General features: G+C 32.7%; 1 protein-coding gene across 2 annotated transcripts; it reads right to left on the bottom strand.

Annotated features, from left to right (window-relative positions):
* Window positions 1–422: 422 nt before the first annotated feature.
* On the bottom strand, window positions 423–22,893 carry LOC126846130 (ankyrin-3). Of its 2 annotated transcripts, XM_050585307.1 has the most exons (23): window positions 22,626–22,893; window positions 15,264–15,368; window positions 15,029–15,161; window positions 14,781–14,944; window positions 14,567–14,722; window positions 14,363–14,491; window positions 14,002–14,199; window positions 13,642–13,938; window positions 12,960–13,157; window positions 12,550–12,696; window positions 10,552–10,701; window positions 8,590–8,730; window positions 8,327–8,482; window positions 8,165–8,263; window positions 7,881–8,081; window positions 7,409–7,577; window positions 5,901–5,981; window positions 3,722–3,844; window positions 3,486–3,591; window positions 3,322–3,339; window positions 2,880–3,104; window positions 2,655–2,815; window positions 423–1,456 (listed from the first exon to the last, which is right to left on the bottom strand). In XM_050585307.1, the coding sequence occupies exons 1-23, from the start codon at window positions 22,662–22,664 to the stop codon at window positions 1,149–1,151; spliced, it is 3,504 nt and encodes a 1,167-aa protein (XP_050441264.1). In that variant the 5' UTR covers window positions 22,665–22,893; the 3' UTR covers window positions 423–1,148. The 2 variants fall into 2 exon arrangements, with proteins under 2 accessions (XP_050441264.1, XP_050441265.1); XM_050585308.1 differs by lacking the exons at window positions 5,901–5,981; window positions 22,626–22,893 and adding an exon at window positions 16,418–16,598 and having other exon boundaries at window positions 425–1,456.

Here is a 22,893-nt window from a genome sequence, read left to right on the forward strand (position 1 = left end):
TAAAAAAATAAAACACTTAAAGGGAACAAAAAAAAAATTGAACGATGGCCCAATAAATAGTAGTTTTTAATTAGTATTGATCTGATAACTTTATTTAAAATTTTAAAATGTACAATATCGTTTCTCGAAATATTGTAAATTGGAATATCTAAGATAAAAAGGAATTTTCAGGTTTAAGCTTAGATAGTTTATTTCATAATTGATGTGCAATCTTAAAAACATATTAATTATTGTGATAATGAAAAACTTAGCACATGAAGTATAATTCTATATATGAAATAAACTATTTGAGCACGGAAAACATTAAATGACAAAAACATGTTAGTTCAATGAAAAACTGTATATACTATATTTATTGGGCTTTAAAGTAAAAAAAAAAAAAAATCATAAATAAAACACAAAAAACGTGCTATTATCGTATACATTTGGTGGAAATGATATTATAAAGCGATGAGTTTAAATTCAAAATATAAATACATATATAAGTCTTAAGAATAAAAATAATATGATTTCACATTATTTCAAATACATAAAAAGGATGTTTCATTGACTGTACAAATATAATATGTTATTTCAATCAGACGCATTAATTAAGCTTTTGACTGTATGCCAAACCTTGAAGTAAATCACTAGACTCATTTTTTTAATGTTAAAATGCTAAACAATAAATCCCTTAAAAACAAATTAATCACGCAATGAACACATACAATATTCATATGTCACGTTTTTTTTGTTGCTTAATTTTGAAAAAATATATATATATTTTTTTAATGTTATAATAATAAAAAAATAATACATTAGGTAATCAATATAAACTAATAATTCGATTAAATTATATTAGTTGATACAAGTTAAGTTTGGTATTACGTCCTGGTGACGGGTGTGACTAGTGTCGTTTTCAATTTGGATATAGATTAGTGACTAGATAATTATTTTGGTATTTTTTTCGCCCTTATACCATTATTGTAATATATTATGGGATAGAATAGGTAGTAAACAAAATGTAACGTTTTTATTATTGGCGCAGTGTAAATGAGTCGAAAGCGTGTATGTTAAAGGCGTATCGTCAGTTTATACATATTTTTAGGATTTTCTGTGGACCAAATTGGCCGTCATCGCCGTTTAACGCCCTCGAGCGCACTTAACGTTTACCACATTAGCGAGAACCGTTTTTTTTTCGGCACGTGGTTCACGGAGATTTTCTTTAGGCACGTGCTGGCCACGTTTCGCCGCGGTTTAAACAAGTTTACCTGTAGGCCGACTTTGATGCGCTTGGTGAGAGCCCCCTGCGGGAACGCCGCCTGCACCTGAGGCACCACCGTCGAAGATACCATACCGCCCTCCGGTCCGATTGCGTGCACTTCCTGTTTGACCCGGGACACGATGGCAAAGTAATGTGGGAATTCCGTGGTCACGATGCGCGTCAACCGGTTGCCGGAATGCCATGGGTCGCGATCTGCAAAAAGACAAGAAAAAAAAACGATAAAAATAATCGTTAGTTTTTCCTTTGAAGGAAAAACATTGGGTCATGAATATGTCTTATGGTACCTATACGATGATTCATGTTCATCCTCCTCACATAACTACTTATAAGCTAATCCTCTTATCAATAATCTCCTCTCTCTCTTCTCCTCCTCCCCTCCCAGCTCTTTGCTTGAAGTCGCAAATTCAGGTTAGGTTAGGTAAAACTAATGGCGAAATTTTGGACAGCCACAAGACGTATTCATGTCAATTACAATAATGGCCGCTAACAATATTATTAGATGCTACTAATTGTGTACGAGCAAAAGATCAGTAATCGTGGCATAGGCCTAAAAATATTGAAATAATTTGAACGGCGCTCTCCGCGCCTCTAGTCAAATATATATTGTATCCAGAGATAGAATTTGAGGTATCTAAGTATCAATTGAAACGAATATGTTTCGAAAAGTTAATTTATAAGCGCATTATGATTCAAGAACGTATCAAAATTTTCTATCAAAGCCCATCTCCGAATACGACGGTCAGTTTTTAAGGGAATATGAAATACGACAACCCTTATGATAACGAATGGACACAGAAATCCAGTGGTTAATGTAGGTTTGTAAATTGGGTTACCAAAAAAGTACGTGGAGCGTTTTTTCTGCGTATGTTGAACCTATGATACAATGATTAGAAAGTGGGAGGACAATTTATAGGCCAATTTATTACTGACTGGCTAGTAGAGAGATAAAACACAAAAGTAAATTTCCAGTAAGAGAGAAAGCTAACTGTTCAAATTTCACGAAATCATATTTTCTTCTACAACATTTCGCCTCACTTGTATCCTGCCCTTATTATTTATGTTAAAGCGACAATGAAAGAGGGTATGATGTTTCATCTCTATTATTCAGTGCATAACAGCCAACACTCATTCCATGCATCATTGCTGGCCTTACTACCGTTTTTTACAATGTGACTTTCTTTCTGGAAATCACCTCTATGTTGTCTCTTTCCATCTCATCTATGAGGTGTATACTACATTTTGTAATAAAGTAAGTATATAAGTTATAACTTCCTAATTTGTAGATAAAAAATATTTTGTTGACTAAATAAGGTACTAAATATTGAACAGTCACAGTTACCTAACGTTTACCTATCTAATTACACGTCGAACCAATAGTCGTATTAAATACCTTCTTTGTCGAAATTCGATCCGATTATGTCCTTCACCACCTCGTCAGTCACTTCGACCGTGTGCTCCTTCCACGTCTCCCCGTTGTCGGATCTGAGTACTACGATTTCCCTCTCCGAACCTCGCAACGACCCAAAGTTGGGCACTTCGATCATAACGGGCCTGCGGGTGATTATACATTTGATTAAAACAAAAATCTCACAATAAATGCCGTGGGCGTACTTACCCCAAGAATTTCGCTCCAACCGGTCCAAGTTCTAATATCCTACTGGCCAATGATTCCCCTTCCATCAACGGCGGAGGGTGTATGAGTTTTTCCCGTCTCAAGTAGCGGCAAGTCACGCGGGTAGGCATTGACGCCCTCCGCGGTGGCACTATCACTCGGACTCCGCTATGGCGACATCCGCGCATTGCACCTCCACGGGCGTCCACCAAGAAACTCACCAAAAATCTGTAGACACATAAAACGTTGTTAAGTATACATTCCACCGACTTAATGCAACACACAACTCTACAACGCCGTCTACGAAGATACGAGAAAATATAACAAGCGATTAGTCTTAAACTAAATAAACAACGGAACATATATATTTCTTATTTAAGGAAAAAACTATCTAAATTTAATAAGTTAAATCGAAACAAACAATTATATTAGTTTTTGTGCTTACGTTTTCCATTGCAAACGACTGTCCGACGGAATGCAGTAACAGAATACAAACATTTTGTTAGGTCAAACGAATAATAACGTTAACATCAATTCGTTACTTGTTAGAACAGTTACATTGAACATAATAATATGTACTATACGTTTGTTGGTACATTATTTACTTACCCAACGTGGGGCGGATATTTAACAATGTCAATGTTGTCGACGGGACCGCTGTATTGGTCGTATACTGTTTGCGGGCTGATTACATCATCGATGGCCGAGGGAGGCGCTGAAAAGTAAACGACATACATATTTATTTTCAATCAACCTGTACCGTCATTGTTATTACTTTCTATTTTTTATTCAATTGTATATTATGTCCTCGGCAATCGTTTGGAAATGTAATAACGTTTACTTACCGGCGTTGACATCGCATCGTTCATCCCTGGTGACGTCAATGGGAGCCGACTCGTCGCCGAAACCTTTCATTTCTTCGCCTGTCAAATATCTGTACGACTGTTCATTTACCATGGTTTCCTCTCCTAATCAAAATAATGGAGTTTCGATTAATAAAACAAATTAAATCAATACCAGCAAAACGACGGCGGCGGTATTTAGACTTGGCAATGATAATACCGCCCCAACACACAATATGTGTCCATGCATTTACATTTTTTTTTTCTAAAACTACATTAAATATCTTTGGAAGATCTATATTACGCCAAATTGAATAAGTTATACTTAAACAATGATATAGATTAAAATAACATTGGGTAAAATATTGAGAATATAACAAAATATAAAAACAAAAGCTTTATAATGTAGATTATGTTTTTAATTAGCAATTAATATTAAATGTTTCTCGTGTTCTTTTAAAATGAGTCATCAGTTGACAAGTTAATAAACAACCAATACATTTAATATTTTTTGCTAAATTCACGGGTCAATGTACGCAAAATAGATAGATGCTTAATTATATAACAAGCGAATCAATGTGTATTATATTAAGTATATTTCTAAATCAACAACTACGTTTTAACAATACAATTTTTCAAGAACGAGATATTTGAAGTATAGTGTGAACCAAAAGGGTACAAGCGGCAAGTTTATCATATAGTGTTGCCTAATGAAACCTTTTTCTCTCTATATTTGTTTTAGAATTGTTCATTAATTTTTCAAAAAAGATATTAAAGATTACTTATAAACACGATTCATACGAATACATTGAAAATTTAAGTTTTATTTTACTTTTCTGTAAAATTATATAAAAGTCACTTGTATCCTTTTGATTCGTGAAACAACTTGATCTAAATTTTTTTAACTTGAATATGATACAAGTTGTCTAATTATAATAATTATTGCTATTTTCTTTTTATTAAATTTATTATGATATAGTAGATAAAATTTAAACGTCGCCACGTTTTGAACGAGGTAAAAAGTCCGCCTACATTTGCAAATTATTAACTGAACATAGATTTTTCTAACCTGCTGGTGGAGGAGAGATATCTTCTTTCTGTCTTTTAAAACAGCAACAACAGCAAAACCTTCGTTTACACATTGTGACTAATTATTGTATACTATTGATATTGTTCGTGAAATTTGTTTTTATTATTATTTTTATCAATCAATTTTTTTAAGAAATTTAAGGAAAACGGAGAACGGCGACCCAGTTAGCGATACCGCTGAAACGGGCAGACAGTGGGCGACTACTAAACTTGAGAGTTATTTTTATCATTTTTTTCCCTCTTCTAAAGCTGGTCCATTATTATGATGCTGGTGAAGCCAAAGCGCGAAAAATCCGAAAAGAGGAAAGCCAATGACGAAACGCGAACGGCATCTTGCCAAATGGCCGTAAATTCACTGACAAGATGGCCGGTCACATTTAATTTTAAACGGACGCTACAAGTGCTGCTACTACAACTAGTAAAAAAAAACTGGAACGATCGACATAAATGTAAATATTTCGGTCGACACTCGATACACGGCGAGGCGATGATGATGATAATAAAAACAATAATCCTCGGAATGTCAATGTTTTATTATAGTTATCTTTATGAGTGTTCTTAAGTGTGCCATTGCGTATGTTGTACACGAATATTGTAAAACATACCATTCGATAATCAAACGCGCGCTACTGTGGTGTGTAGTTTGTGAACAGCTACTCAATAGGAGCAAACAATAGGTGTCGTTCACAATGTAAAAAGTACAAAAGCTAAGCGTACAGCTAAGTGGTTTTATAACAAGCCAATATGATGATGATGGGAGCACACACGATCGTACACATTTGTATTTTTTTTTTTTGAACAGCCAAGTTCATAGTATTATTATAATGATAATTTATTAAAACGTTATTGATACTCTAATATTGGTCGATTGTGCCGACCAATCCGGACGCGAAAAATTGAGATTTCATGTTGTTTTCAGCACGACCGGTGTTCAACGTATAAACCGTAACAGTTGGACAACGGCCAACGGCGAATGAAACATTTGAACTTGGCTATTAGTTCATGCAATGTTGACTAAGACACGATAATGTCATACGTCCAAAAACCATGTTTTGTTTGTTTTTTTCTTTTTTTTATAATACTTTAAACTCACGTGACGACGCGGTTACATTTTCTATCGGCCGAACAATAACGTTGAGACCGTACTCGACACTTCCACTTTGCAAAACGTCACCTGTGTGCCAATCATCATCTTATCATATACACACACACGCACGCACATACTACAAGCTTTTAGTATTACAAAATAAAAACACATTTGCACAACAGTATAACGTTTAAAGCTTTTGAACACTGTTGCCTAATAGACTGTATTGATTAGCGGAAAATTAAAAATATCGTAGTGTTAATATTTGAGTTTACCTAAATTCGAGTTACACACGAGGCGGCCAATTAGATAGTTGTTTTTATAAATTACATTTTGTATTATATCGTTGGGATAGGTACCTAATAGTTTAAAACAACCGTGTGAATATTTTATGCATTTTCATAAGTTGTCAAAAGACTATTTTCAAGGTTTTTTTTGGTTGAAAATATATAATTTTATAAAATATATACAATTATAAGATAAGAAATTAACAAATAATTAAAAAATGATACCCGATGTTTTACGGTGTCACAGGACTAAAATAGGGAGATGCAATACCTCCGTTGCTATTCAACTTGCCATTGGTGAAAGCGATAAAAGAGATGCAAAAAAAAAAAACAAGTGAAATTTCAGTAGACCAGCATAAGATTCAGGTGACCCGAAAATCTTCGGTAACTCTCACGATAATACAGAGTGAACGATCAAAATGTTGGAAATATCATCGGAGAAAAAAGGGGTTAAAAGTCAATGTCGAAAAAATAAAAATTATGCAGCTACTAGCGATGATACAAGTGATAGGGAAGTGTGGATTTTCGAAAAAGTTCACAATTTTGTATATCTCGTAATTGTGAGTAGGAAAAACGACACGTCGTGAGAAATATAAGTTTAAAAAAAAAAAACAAAGATAGAGAGAACGTCTTTTAAACTAATATTATTCAAGACAAAAATGTTCTCAAAGAAAACTAAGATTAGATTGAAAACGTCATTAGTCAGGCCCACTCTTACTTAGAAGAGCGCCTTGCGGGGCATGGAATACTTGGATTTGGTTGAGAAAGATTTAGAAAGAATAAAGACCGATGACTGGAAAGATTTAGTCGTATGGATCGAGAGAAACGGCAAGAGGACAAGCGATTATATGTTTTTAGCTCCAGTAGGCCAAGAGGAGGATATTAGAGCAATCTAAATCGGATTGCATTAATTCGTTTATGACAAGCATATAAACATAGTAAATTATGTATATTTTGAACATTTTTCGTCTGGCATATAATCTGGCTAAAAATAAAATCTGTTGTTATTGCAGAAATATACTAGAGCTATACCTAAATGAAGTGTTGAGTTATAAACGTGTAATCGTTTTATGGTTTACAGCTGCTTAATAACTCGAGCCGCTTTTCTTGGTTATATTACAATTGTGTTTTTAAGTAATTACTCATTACATCATATCATTTCAATATCCCACCAAACCGCAGTGTGCTAGTATTTACCAGTGTATACGACAATTGATCGAAACTTACCTTCATCTTCAGAGTCTGACATAAAAGTCTCTTGCATGGTTTCCGGTGCAATTACTTTATATTTTTCGTCAGACGTGGATGTAGGTGTAGCTTTTGTGACATTTTTCAACGCTTCGACGACACTGATGTACCCCAGTTTTTGTGAAATAGATAAAGCCGTTTGTCCTTGCTACAAAACAAATGTATATGCTATTATTGAAACAATAAATGTATCTTGTGAGAGTTAGGCAAAATAAGATTACTTCATATTTTATAATTCAAAAGTCCAATTTTTTTAAAAATCGGTTTCATAAACAAACTTCTAATTTAATATTTAAAACACTTGGATTTGGAACTTAGAAAATTCGTATTATTCTCAACTCTGCTTGTTACAAAAAGAGTGTTGATATATAATACTAATTCTATCAGCCATTATTTTGATATTCAAATCATATTAAACTAAATTCATCATCTACTATATACTTATGCTTACGCTATTTAATATATTCGGATCTGCTCCTTTGTCCAACAAATGACTGACAATCGTGGAATGGCCTTGCTGAGCCGCTTGATGAAGAGGAGTGTATCCAGAAGCAGTAGTTGCATTAATGTTAATTCCTTGACGAGATGTTAGAAAACGAACCATGTTTAACTGACCAAAATGGCAAGCCACGTGCAGAGGAGTAAATCCGGCCTAAAGAGAAGATTATTACAATGTAAGATTTTTACAAATTACATTTCTAGTTATTATCTAATTTAATTTCATATTTAAGTCACCTTAGTTTTGGTGTTAATATCTGCATGGTAATTATCCAATACAACTGCCACTTTATGCTTATCTTCTTGGGCGCACAAATGCATTGGTGTCAAGCCGTTCTGTAAAATTGCACGAATTAAAATTGTATTCCGTGTTAGAAATACTAAAGTAATTATCATTACCTTTGACTGGAAATTAGGATCTGCATTGTGGTTCAGGAGCAATGTAGACATCTCGACATTGCCTTCCTGAGCACTTAAATGAAGAGGAGTAAAGCCGGCTTTGGATTCTGTATTGGTTTTTGCTCCGTAATCTAATAACGTATTTGCAATGTCCATCTAAAAAATTATTATTGTTTTATTTAACATTGAATATAATAAGTTCATTAATAACATTTTGTTATTAAAATCAAAAATGCTCTTATTATTTTTCATAATTTATTTACTTGGTTCTTCTTTGCAGCTATGTGAAGAGGAGTGTGCCCGTTCTTAGCTGTGGCATGAGGCGAAGCATGTTTATCGAGTAACATTAATGCAACAGCTTGGTTATCGTAATGGCTTGCTACATGCAATGGAGTAACACCATTCTGAATGTTAAAAATAAAACAAGTTTTAATAATTATTACAATTTTGGCTAAACTTATTTTATATCACTTATTTAACTTATTGTATAATACATTGATACATGTATTATACTAAGTAAGAAAATTACATACAAGAGAAACAATATTTTAAAGAGTTGTTTAATATAGGGTTATTAAATAAAAGTATGCAAAAATTGGAAATGCAATGAGGTGTAGAAAATAAACAAGGGTGGACGGACTGCTTGTTGAAGTATAGAAAATATAATGAGTAGCAGAATTAAATTGTTAATAAAGATGCTCAACAGAGTAATGTGTAATGAGACAAATAAATAATAGATTATTTGAGAAGAAGTTATTTTAATTTTAACTGAATAAACGAGATGTACAATAATGCAGTAGCAAAACGTACATCTTTAAGGGAGGAGATAAAAAAAATCAGCCTGACCCTGCTTGTTTTCTTCAGTAATAGTCGAGCAACCTAATTTACGTCCCTTTGAATATATATTTTCTATAACAATACTATGTACTTTGATGTATTCTGTTTACAGATGATGTACGTAGCTTAGTGAATGAGAGTGAACGTGTTAAAAGTTAAATTAGAACAATGAAGAAGAACGATAGGGAATGAAGAAAATTTGAGAGGAGTTGTTTTCAAACAAAAAACGTTAAGTTTAGATGTATCAGTACGGACATTTGTGGAGATAGAAAACTTACTTTTTTATAATTATACCAGAACTTCAGTTAAGGTTTGTCAATTCACCAAATTAAATTATACCAAAGTTATTTTTATAAAAATCTGACTATACAGTATTAGGCAAATATGTTATAATATAAAGTCATTTTTTATGATATATATGATTATAATTATTGATCAACTTAAAAAGAGTATTAAAATATGTACTATATATTATTTCGTATTATTATTTCAAATTAAAAACCTAAGTTTTGATCGTTGATACGCAAATTATTAACGCGATTCTTTATTTTTAAACAACAAATGTAACAATTATTGTATACTAAGTGTTATGTTATTAATGTAACTAAGATAACTTTTTCAGATATATATGACTTGCAATTGCATTATGTACGTGTACCTATATCTTGTAGCCGTAAGTGGTTTTAAGTTTTAATTATTAGTTAGTAGATAATATCTTCTTTAATTTTATCATAATCATGTTTTTTGGTTAAAGCAAACAATGACATGTTGCCTTATCGTTTTTTAATGTTGTTACCTAGCTGTGGATTTTATTATTTTATAACATTTTCATCGTACTTAATATTTAATACTTAAAACTATTATATATTTATCTTCTGTCGTCTGCTTGTACACCCAAAAAATTGCTTTATGCGATCAAGTAGCTAGAAACCCAATATGTTATGGTAGTTCAAATATGAATTTGACCATTAAACGTGTAACCTCAAATACCCTCTGATCCTTTATATTTTTTTTGTACACAAAATGTTTGTTTACTTTTTGACTTCTGTCACATTTGAATCACGTGTGCGAAATACAGGGTGATCAATTTAACTTATTTTCTCGGAAAATAATTACAAGTTTATAGTTTTTCTTTTTGAAAATATTGTTGTTTTTATAATTGTACAATATTATATAATTACCAAATATTTACTTTTTTTAGTATTTTCCAAAGCGCTATTTTGGAAACTTAAATGGAAACGTATATATTTAATTAACTATAAAATAATTAATATTTTATAAAAACTATAAAATTGTAATTATCGACAGAAAAAAGTTAATTTGATCATCCTTTATAACAGTAAACATATTCATGTACATAGTATACAATTAAATTATATTTGACTTACCTTTCCTTGTGCATCGACAGGAGCGTCTTTTTGCAATAATAACTTTGTCACTTTAATGTTTCCGTACTTCGATGACAAGTGTAATGGGGTAAAACCTTTTTTAGTTGTTGCCGTCACTGAGGCTTCATTCTCCAACAACACTGATGCAACCTGCCAACAAAAAGAAAACGTTTAGTGATTTACAGTAAAATTTTACTAATTCGTTTAAGTACAATATATAATATTATTTATATAAATTTAAAGCTTATATGAAAATTAGTTAATGCTGTTAGATATTTACTTTTACTAAACAAAAAACAAAAAGCATTTAACAAAATGTCTATTGCATCAGTGTTGTAAAGCTAAGCCTGTGCTCGTGATAAATATTACACACAGCCAGTTAATTCAATTCCTGTTATAATGGCAAATGTATAGTTCAACTCGATTAAGATTAAGTATTAGAAATCAATACGGTGTTGTCAAAGTAAAGATGCTATCGGGGAAATGGAAATTGTTCACAAGAATAATTAAAGTTAAGGACTTACCTAATCGAGTTTTTTTTCAACACCTTTTTTTTATGTACACCTTGCTTGACTTTTGTATGTAGAAAAAAAAATACAGCGTTTTACGAGTTCGGCTGTTTAATAACGGAATAAATAGGCGAAGCAAAAAACAAACATGTTTATAGATTATTTTTAATTTAAGAAAAAAGAACAATGACAATGATTATAAGCATATACATATTATTATTCATTAGGGTTGTATATATTTTATAATATTTATTATTGGCATATTTATTGTTTAACAACAAATAGAGATCAAAATAGGATATAATAAAAACAAATTACACCTCGTAAACTCTCAACTCTCATGAAACGTTAAAAAATACTAACAGCACTAAATTTTTTCACCTAACGCAACATAGCATTAACAATACAAGAATTAAAAACTTAAAATAATAATACTCACATTAATAATTATTAATATTGTATAATAATAATTAAATGATTAACCATACAACGTTATTACATTATAATTACCATAATAATGCAAATAAAATAATATTCCCTATTAATTATTATAAATCTAAATTAAAACTATAGAATGATAGTATAGATTTGAATTATCCGCTCTTCATTATAATTAATTCGGAATTTTACATTACGAAAATGGAATTTCGACTAACAAGAACAATATTTGATCAAAATTATAGTTTAATAACAATTTGTTTTATGTATCAAAATTTTTTTATAGAAAATTCGAATAGAGAAATTAAGTTACATTACTTTATTATTTTTTTTTTTTTAAAGAATATTTTTTTATAAATACAAACAGCTACTTATTTGGCACTCGAAGAAAATTGTGTATTGCTTGGAATATGTGTACAAACAATTGTTTAAGTAATTGATAAACAAACTAATTAAGACAAACGTTATCATAAGGCAGTGAATTCGTTTTTTTAAGAATTTTATTTTAGTAACAAATTACACCAATCAGACTTATTTTATTACATAAATAAGTTTTGGCCCATGTTTGTAGAATGTGAACGGCGAATGCATACGAAATAAAATGAACACGTTAATGTTTACATTTCTGACGAAAAGTTATTGGCACTGCGGTTCCATTATTTGAATACGTTATTATTATTATTTAAAAATTATAAATTAAAGTAATTTTAAAATAACAAAATACATTAGTTGCTATCCGAAGAACACAAAATGTTGAATGAAACATCAATAAGAAATTGCAATAAGAGAGTATAAATGTACTATTTGATTAAGTACAGTGGATTAGAGTTCTACTTGAATAGTACCGCACTCTTGCAATCCCAAGAATATTGGAATAAGATATATCATATTTTAGTGTACTCGCTGACAATAGTGATAAATAAAATGATTGATTTCTATAACATTACATGTTGTTTTAGATAAAATATTCTCTTCTAACCGACCAAAACTTATCAAGCAAATACGTCGTATCCACGTGATCCATTATGCGTTTCATAATCAGTGTTCTTACCTCCTCCTGGCCTTCTTTAGATGCAATATGAAGAGCTGTGTACAAGTCTTTTGTAGTCGAATCGACCGCCGCTCCGTGTGCCAATAACAACATCACGATATCAACATTACCCAATCTGGATGCAATATGCAATGGTGTTTGCTTTTCCTATAAGACCAAATGAAAAATGTTTATAATAAACACCGGTTTTTAAGTAGGTTTCATGGTTGTTATAATTTTTATAATACTCAGTGGGCAGTGGCACACCAATATTTTCGAAGAGGGTATCAAGCACTATTTTCTAAGGACACCTCGATCTTAGATGATTAAATGCATTAAAATGTAGTCAAGTCTCCATTTGAGTACTGAAACGTGTGGAACTCTTTGTGTGCACCACTGCTTAAAGATATAATCACAATACCGAAACTCACTCTAGCTTTGGCGTCCACTTGGGCTCCATTGCGTAGCAATATACGTATTATATCCGTTTGATTAGCTCGAGCGGCTAGATGCAGAGGCGTTTCTCCTCTTACCGTCGGTAGATCCGGATTGGCTTCGTGTTGCAACAAGAATATAACAATACTCATGCAGCCCATGAAGCTAGCGACGTGCAACGGTGTAAGGCCAGACTGTTAAGAAAAAAAAGACATTATTAATTTTACTTTGTTATTGATTGTATACCAGAGAGTACGTTTTCAAAAATTGAGCGGAAATAGTGAATATTCTTATAACACACAGGGTCCAGAGAGTACAATATGAGTGGCGTGTACCTATAATTAATACCAACGTCGTCATCGGTAGTGTTTATGACAATTGAAAGGCGGCGTCTCTTACTGGGCAGAGCGACCTATCTAAGAAGAGATAGAGTCGTCCTTAAAATAGCAGAAACTTAAATGGTGCAAACTGAAAATTCTGTCGACTAAACTAGGCCTAAAAATGTCACACTCCCGACCATGAGCGCCATACGTAGTAATAATAGTCACAATTAAATGATGAACTAATCTTCAACCTTCTCTCAGGTCAAAATATTAAAGCTCAGTAAGACCAAGAGAAGTTGTCACATATCTTTCTGCTCTCGATGGACGACCATATTGGTAGAGAAACTTGACTTACCTCTGTAGTGGCTTCCAGACTAGCTTTGTACTTGAGAAGTAGTTCTACCACTTTAATACGATTCTTCTTGCACGCAATGTGTAATGGCGTAAATCCGTTAAGAGCCCTAGCGTCTGGATCCGCATGTTTCTCCAACAGAAGCTTGGCAACACGAATATGGCCACAGTGAGCGGCCACATGAAGACCAGTTAGATAGTCTACAGTCACGTCGTCTACCGGGGCATTATTGGTCAACAAAACCTTGGCTGCTTCCACGTGGTCACCTTGAGCAGCCATGTGCAGTCCTGCCAAACCGTTCTGCAATGGTATAAATTAATTTAAATCTCGAATATAATTAAACTCTCAAAGGTAATGCCTTACCTTGGTTTTGGAGCTTATCGGAGCGTTTCTCTGCAACAACATGTCGATGACTTGATCGTGCCCGGATCTAGCGGCACAATGCAAAGCAGTGAGTCCGTCTCTTGTCTTCGCCTCGATGTTGGCTCCGCTCTCCAACAACAAAGATACCATATTGCCCTTACCCCATTTGGCTGCTACGTGTAACGGTGTTATGTTATGCTGTGCAAATAAATATATCGATTAAATGTTATGATTAACAAGTTGATAGACAGTAGGCCGATATTATCGCTTAGCAGTGATCTCAAAAGTTGACTCTGGCAATACTATCCAATATTACTGCTATGGCAAATGTTATCGCTCAAAATTAACGTGCATGACATACTTTTGCAGAGTAGTTAACATCGGCTCCTTTAGCGAGGAGCAGTTTCGCGATACCGTCGTTTCCGTAATGTGAAGCAATGTGTAGTGGAGTAAATCCACTCTTAGATGTCACGTCTGGGTTGTGATCGTTCTGCGTTAACAATACATGACGTATTTTAGATGAAAGAAAAAAAAAGCATATTTATACAAGAGTTTGTCAAATTACCTGTAAGAGTAAGTCAGCAGCTTTGCAGTCGTCTTTTTTTGCCGCAATGTGCAACGCGGGCAAGCGTACTTTACCCTTCGTGTCATTTTCCAAAAGCACCGTTACCACCTTTTCGTGGCCTTGTTGCATTGCAACAGCACATGGAGTAAATCCATCCTGAAAAAAATAACCATTAGTACTGGATAGAATATTTTAAAACCGCATTCGCACATACCTCAGTCGCTAAATTTTGGTTGGCGCCATTTGCTAATAAATACTTGACAACTCTGTCATGGTTTTCCTGTGCGGCCATGTACAACGGGGTGAAACCGTTTTGGCTTTGCACATTGACCATCGCTCCATGTTCTACGAGAATAACTACCACGTCGTATTGACCGGCTAGAAACATTTAATTATGTTAATAAAATAATAGGTAGCTAATAATCGTCATTTGTCAGTGTTTCCTATTCTGTTTTTTCATACCTAAAGAAGCGATATGAAGCGCGGTGTTGCCTTTTTTTGTTGCCGAGTTTACGTTGGCGCCTCTCTTCAACAGTTCTCTGACAATATCTATGTGACCATCCTTTGAAGCTAGATGCAAAGCGTTTAAGCCATTCTGAAAATCGAGATGTCTTTTAAATGAGATTTAAACGTATTTTTAAATATGTTTAAAAACAACCAATAGTAATAATAATAATGTATACAAACAAAAACTTACAGAGTTCGCTGTGTTTATATCAATTTTGTTTTTTAGATGTTCGATTACTTTGTCAAGATTTCCGGAACGAGCTGCTCTCAGAAATGAAGAGGTGTTACCCTCCGACTAAACATATAAAAAAACACACATTTAGTATATAAAAGGTACAGGCGAGTACCCTGAGCCTCCATACATATTAAATTATAGTTTAGTATATTTCAACTGAAAAAATCATGTACTGGTATAGATAGTACTAAAACGATTTACCATTAAAATGTTATAGATCCCCATTTAATTTCCGTTTTTGGTCTAAGTTAGTTTGCTTTTGATTCAATAGAACACGTATTGGATATTTGACATTATAAGAACAGATATTATAATACTGTACCAATGAAGATTGATATTGAAGGGTAACAGAATAACGTTTTTTCTTTTACTATTAAAATTGTATGCTGTTATTTAGTCAAGAAAACACTTATGAGTTAAGACAAATATACATATTTATATGTATATTTTTTTAAACAGAACTGTATAATTTGCGTAATTCAATAATATCATTTTTAACATATATTTGTACCTAGATGTTAAAAATAATTATAATGCATCAACAATGATCTATACTAAAGTGAATACAGAAAAAATAAGTATCTAGCTAAATATTTTCGACCTCGATAAATAATTGATTATAATAGTCAATTATAATTAACTATTTTTAACGAATAAAAGCGGGATAAGATGATGTTTTTTTTCTATTATTAATTTTAATATAAAAATTGTTGTTACTAACAGCTCAAACCAATAAATGTGGTATATGTGTAAAGAAGTTTAAAATGTATTGTAGGCGAAATAAAAATGTAAGACCTTGACATAGTTACCCGAATAATTAATGATATAGGTATAAATTCTATAGAATATTTAGCTTGTTGATCAGTTTTTAGTTAGAGATTATATAACCTGCGCTGCGTTAAGAAACCCTAAACGCTACACTGGCAGGATGGCAGGATCAGTGTTGTTATATTGTTTTTTTTAGGTATTTTGTGGCTCTAAGATATTATAATACTTCAGGCGGTGCCAGTAGACATAGCCAACACCGTAGACCGAGGCGTTGATAACTACACTAACAGAAAACTTTAAAAAAAAAAGTAAATATAAAAAAAAAGATATCCAATTCTTACTTGTCCGGTCTCGGTCACCATCTCGGTCGGTGCCACGGAGTACTCAGTCTAACACAGTTACTTTAATGACTAACAGCTATAAAAATGAATATTTGTGTAAATATATGTGTATATATAGATGTATTTAAAAATACGGATTATGCCATTTTATGTGCCGGTGTTGCCGCGTACGGCGCCGATATAAAACTGGCCCCTTTGAGCTTAACGTCGGCAACGATACGGTGGAACTAACCCCCCGATTCGAACCCTTCGTTCAAATGTCATTACCGCAAAGTCCCGGTCGGCCATTGTTGCCAATCCCTTGCCCGTAACTAGTACACACTTGCTGCAAATGCCGCATACACCTGTATGTGACCTGCATGTATAATACAAAACAATAACCGTTCAACCTGCACTAACTAACATTACCTATGATACAATACGGTATACATGATTCTTTTTTATACATAAAACGTTTTTTTTTTCATGAAAATCGCATTTTGATCAAACATATTTAGATTCACGATTTAATTAACGATTAAAACTCCTACTCTCGGGAATATCGTATAAAACGCGTTGACAAAAATTCTTCCTAGTCCCTCGACGTCAGAAAAATTATACGGTATAATAATACGAGGGCGATTTTCCTTTTTGATACCATCAAGTGTCGCAGTCCGCGGACGCCCGTTTTACATTTGCTAAGCAACAGCATACTAGGACAGGTATACACTCTGGTAACGAAGGAGCAGCTGGCTGGGACGCGCGGAGTCGAGTTTATCGTGATAATATTGTGTTGTTTGAAAATACCTATAAGCAATATAAATATACATTTTTCCGTGTCGCAATCTTTTGAAAATTGTGCAAGGGGCCGGTCGTTTAGGTTGGCAATGCGCGAACATCATATTATGTGTTAACAAAAATACAACACCGGCCCGCTACGGTTTTCGGGGGGTTAAATGTGCCGTATATCGAACAGGGAGGCGGCTGTTGTGGGGTTGACGACGGTGCGGACTGCGGCGCTATGACGGCAACAGCACCGGCGCCGCCGGCCTGGTCTGTGCAAAATCAATACACGAGCGGCCGCTGCCGAGGGGTGTGCAGATTGTACCCAGAACGATACGGCAGGGCCCCGGGTGTGGCAATCAAAATTCGGTCGGCAAATCCGGCAACGTTGAACTTGGGAGTTCCCTATGACGTGCCATTGAGATGCCGCGATACGGCGGAAACATAAAAATGTATAAATCACACGATTCAGACACGAGAGTATTACGTTCCAACTTAGACACTAGATCGTCTTAATAAAAATAATATTTTTGTTGTAGATTGTAGGCCTGAAACGTTGGAGGATGGGGCTAGGTATACTCAAAACAATGGAAGTTTAAGTTAGGATTGTTAAATATTGGAAATTCGACACCTTTAAAAAAAAATCTAAAAAATGTAGTTGTTCTGCACTAACTTCAAGTTTCAAGGTTTTTAACTTTATAATAATTTTTAACCTACAGGCCTACCCTAAATTTCTGTCAATAACCTGAAACTTGTTTGTAGAGTTTACATTAAATCGAAGCATCCAAAAGAATATCATAACTCAGATTTCATTGTTACCTATATACCTAATGCAAAGTATAAATGATAATATTATTTTTTACAAATCTTAATACTCTCAAAAATAACCATCTCCGAAGACAAAATATAGTACCTAATTATTTATATTTTAAAACCTTTCAAAACTATTGTAATTAGAACAGAATTTTTCTTATAAATAAAGTATTTGAATACTTTTGTCCCAATATTTTTACTCAAATACTTCAAATGTTCAGTTGCTTTGCAATATTTTTCGTATATAATTTAAAATTTAACATATGTTTAAATAAGTTGTAATTTAAAAAAATGTTTTCATAAATAATATTAATTCAATATATTAAAAATATTTTATGGCATTCTCAGAATTATTTGACAAAATATAGTTCTAAATTAATGTGATAATTATTTAGACAAAATATGTCCTTTGTGCTCAAAAAAAAAAAAAAATAATAGGAGAAAGAAAATTATAATGAACAAACAAAATATACACATTAGGCTTATACTGTATACAAGTCTTATATTTTGTATTTCGAGATTATTAGCATATATATTTCATTTATAGAAATCAATAATAAAATTGAACTGTAGTAATACAGTCCTTAAACATACCTAGTTTGTTGAAAATTAAAAAAAAAATAAAGAATAATTTTTTCTTTGTGCTCACATTAAAATTAAAAATTAATTAACAATAATGTTTTTTTTAGCAGCCAGTCGCGCGTTTATTTGTGATATGTCAGTTTGGTTAAATTACCTGTAACAATATTATGCTAATTAAAAAAAAGCGATAATATTATTTTTATGTCACTCCTCGCCTGATGACATTTTTTATTGTTCAAATCTGATATAAGTGATAGGTATAACGACGATTGATACCTAACGTTTGAAAATACGCCACATGACCAGTATACATATGCAATTCCCTCCGATGACCATGACCTTAATTAACATTAGACTATAAAACACATTGCCTATCCGATGATTGGTTTTCGAATCTAAGCACACTTGTATGTAGCGGTGCTGCTTGTCTCCTGTATCGTTTTACAATCCGCTCCCACGTTCTGGTAATCCAATATCACCGTACATAATATTGGACACACAATGCGTCCTCCGACACGTCATAAATATAACTACAAATGTGCATGTACTATATATATATATATATATATATATATTGTTTTTTTATTATAGTAGCGTAACGAACGAACCCGAGACAAACTCCCTCGAACAACATGATCACGGGAAGAGAACCAAAGTCCGGAAATCCTGGCGTCTCTCCCGTTACCTACGTTAGGAGTTTTGTCAGGAACACGCTTGTATGCTAAATTTAAAAATTAGCTAAATAATGTGTTACTAACTTTCGAGCAAGGGCGCCCGCAGTTGAAAATTCACTGCCTATGGTTTTGTAATAGATTTACAATATTTTAATATTATAGACACTGGATATACATTTATTTAACTTGCAGAGAATCTAGGGGGGGGGAGTTGCCCTCCCTGAGGGCGCCCTTGCTTTCGAGTATTCATTGTACTATATTTGTAACTAAAAATGCACTCATATGTATATCTATTTACATTGTAAATAAATAAGTATAAAATATTTTGCATTTTGATAATATATAATGTTATAAAGATGTTGATATTAAGGACAACAGAGAAATCTATACAACCTCTTACCTATTTATAAATGTTATTTACTACCGTTAAAGCATATATTATAATAACAATAATAATTTGCATAGTAAGTACCTATTATTTAATCACGCAACGACACGATCATTTTTCGGTGCTAACACAGTGGAGGATTTTAGGGTATTAATATTACCCTGGCTGGAGCCAGGTCATAATATGTTTAATATGAAAAATAAATGTATATTATATTGTAGTCACTTTATGTATGGTCGTTATTCCTAAAGATCTGATGGAGCAAATACCAGTAAGAATAGCTAGTATAGAAACTACCGTCTGATAGTAGCTGCGAATTGCCGACGTTTAGAATACCTATATTATCCTATTTGACCTTCTGTATATTCAAAGAAAAAATCAATAAAGCTGTTTCTGTCAAAAGTTAACCGTCGATGTATAATAAAACGGCCGCTAGTGTGTAATAATATGGTATTGTTATTGCCCCTAAGCCAAAAAGCCGTCTCCATGAATGATTTATCGAAACAAGACTTGTTAGCATGTGACTGAAAGTTGGGATTCGTCCATTTTCGTTTACAATATCAAACTCACATCACCTTAATAAATGTATTGAGCCATTGTGAATTACAGTAGAGCATGCCACGAATAATAGAAAAGTCGTAGGAATTGCGTGACTTTATTTAAGATTTTTCATAACTTTTTGGGAAACAAAAAAGGTCAGGGTTCATACAAAATAATAATTTTTTAAACCCTTTTGAGTATTTTTAGCATTAGAAAAAAAACATAAGCAAAAAGGTGGACAATTTTTTTACGATTTTTTTTTTTGTTTAATAATAAATTGTAAATAATTTTTTTTAGAAGTTGAATCGAAAACATTTTTAAGTAAAATAATTGCTCTTTATTTGATTTTTATAAATCAAATAAAATAAGTCCATCTGTGTACATAAATGTACTTGTAAAACTTAAATATATTTATTTTTTATGTATTAGCTACGCTTATCCATACTACATTTATACATGTCTATATTATATTAATAAAGAATGACACACGTGCGTTATTTTTTAAATCCATACGACCCAATCAATGAACCAACTTACCGACTATAATTAAAGAAAATTACTAAGTTACATAACTCATAAAAAGAATTGCGTGTCCAGAGGTCATCCAAGGAGGAGTCGAGTTTTCAAAAACTTAAATAACTTATATAACAAGCGTGTACTAATTATTTATTACTAGGTAGGCGGTTGACACTTGCATTGGTTATATAAATACTAGTAATTATAATCAATGGTACTTGGTATAGTTTTGAATTTGTTTTTGTCAGTACAACTATACTCATAGCTTCTTAGTTAGACATGTTGCGCGTAACAATAAAAACAATCCCCGTGCACAAAAACTACAGAGGACCTTAATTTGGGAGAACATTACAAGCAATTTTTTTTTAATCTGAAACGATCAACGAATAGTCATGACATGTGCAAGGGGGTCAACCGCACAACTACTTAAGGACACGATTTGTGCATGATTCCCTTGTGACTTTTTTCACATGCACGCCAATACAAAACGACAAAACTCGCGTGCGCACCGTAACTACATATGTAATACCATGTTTAGATAATCAATAACAGGTATCACAAACTGTAATAATTGCCAGAGGGGTTAAAAAATTAGGTATGTTATAACCGATACAATATGTGTATACTGTATTGTTCGTGTTTACAAATGCAAGAAGGGTGGCGGCCATAATAAAACTAGTATATACCATATTGAAATATGTAATAGTATGACCATATAGAATGGTGTGAAATGTCAATACTAACCGTAGTTCAAATGTTTCAAAAATTACGCTCAATAACACAACACAATCGCTTTAATTGTATAGCTTTAAGTACACACAGTTAATGTGTGTTTCGTGAGACTTTAAAAATATAAAATAATTATCTAAAACGAGATTTGTTTGCGATTTATAAAAATAAACCTGCCTATTTGCAACGATAAAACGTTAGTTAAAATAATTCTTTAAAATCGGTTTTGAGTATTGAAAACAATTTATAATTTAAAGCTAAGCGAGTAACACATTTCACGCTGTTGAATAATTCAGAAATAAAAAAAATACACATCAGACGTAAATTCCTTCCCACGCGTTTTTTTTTTATAATACATATTATAGTATAAAAATGCGACTATCACAAAAACAACCTCATTTTAACAATACTTTATCGCAAAGTTTATCCTAGAAGCTAAAAATGTGAGTTTATAAACAAAACAAAAATGTTTGGTTACAAGAACATGTGTTTTGAAAAAACGTCGAGTGATATAATATTATTATAAATGTCTGGCAGTTATTATAAACAACATTTACAACAACAAATGTTTTAATCAATCATTGTGTATTGTTAAACCAGATTAAAAGGCTACACTAAATCACAAAACTACTTTATAACAAATTTGACACGACATACGTGCTGGAACACAGCTCGATTGCTACGAATATACTCCGAAAAAAAATCCACTCCACCAATGTTGACATGTGTTTATAGAACAGAAAATTATTGCTACCGGCCTGTTTTATTGTATTTTAAGTAGAAAAAAAACATAAAAGTATTCGCGTTGAAATGCGTATCACATTTGAAAAGTTAAACAAATTACTAATATTTGCTCAATATTAGGTTGGAACTATTTAAAAATGTATATTTTAGGGTATATCTAAAACCCGGGACGGGACGGGATGGAATGGAAATTTTTCCATAATGCAGTGTTGATTTAAAAAAAACATACGTGGTGGTTAGTTTTCCAAAAAATATTCGTCGAATTTTATTCATTTAATATAAATAATATGCTGCTTAATTTTTTTTTTGTACAGACAACGTCATGTAAATGGATGTTGGTTAAATCAATCATTAACAATCGAAAGTCTATGCTCGAAGAGGTGTGAAAATAGGTAAATAGGTAGTTTTAGTGTATATATATTTTTATAATCGGGATTTGTGTTATCTGTGTACTACTTACGTTGATGCTGAGGGCCGAAGGGAATTTCTTGTTGAACATAATTCGATAATTCGTTAACGGCTCCCTCAAATCACGGTAGACGACAAATCGAAACGAATGGGTAAAACAAAACAAAAAAACGTTTTCCGATAATAAAAAAAAACAGAAATTATAACCCGTCAAGTTCGTTGTTTGACGGTGGTAGAGTTTTTTTAATTTAATAGCGATTGTTATTTGGTGGCGTTGCACTGGATCCGTTGTGCATTTCGGATGACGGGCAAATCACCGG

This window comes from Adelges cooleyi, unplaced genomic scaffold (assembly GCF_023614345.1).
Source record: "Adelges cooleyi isolate 19-005CV unplaced genomic scaffold, UGA_ACOO_1.1 ACOO_flye_CR_arks_rails_tigmint_CR_PRNA_9, whole genome shotgun sequence".
Classification (NCBI taxonomy): Eukaryota; Metazoa; Arthropoda; class Insecta; order Hemiptera; family Adelgidae; genus Adelges; species Adelges cooleyi.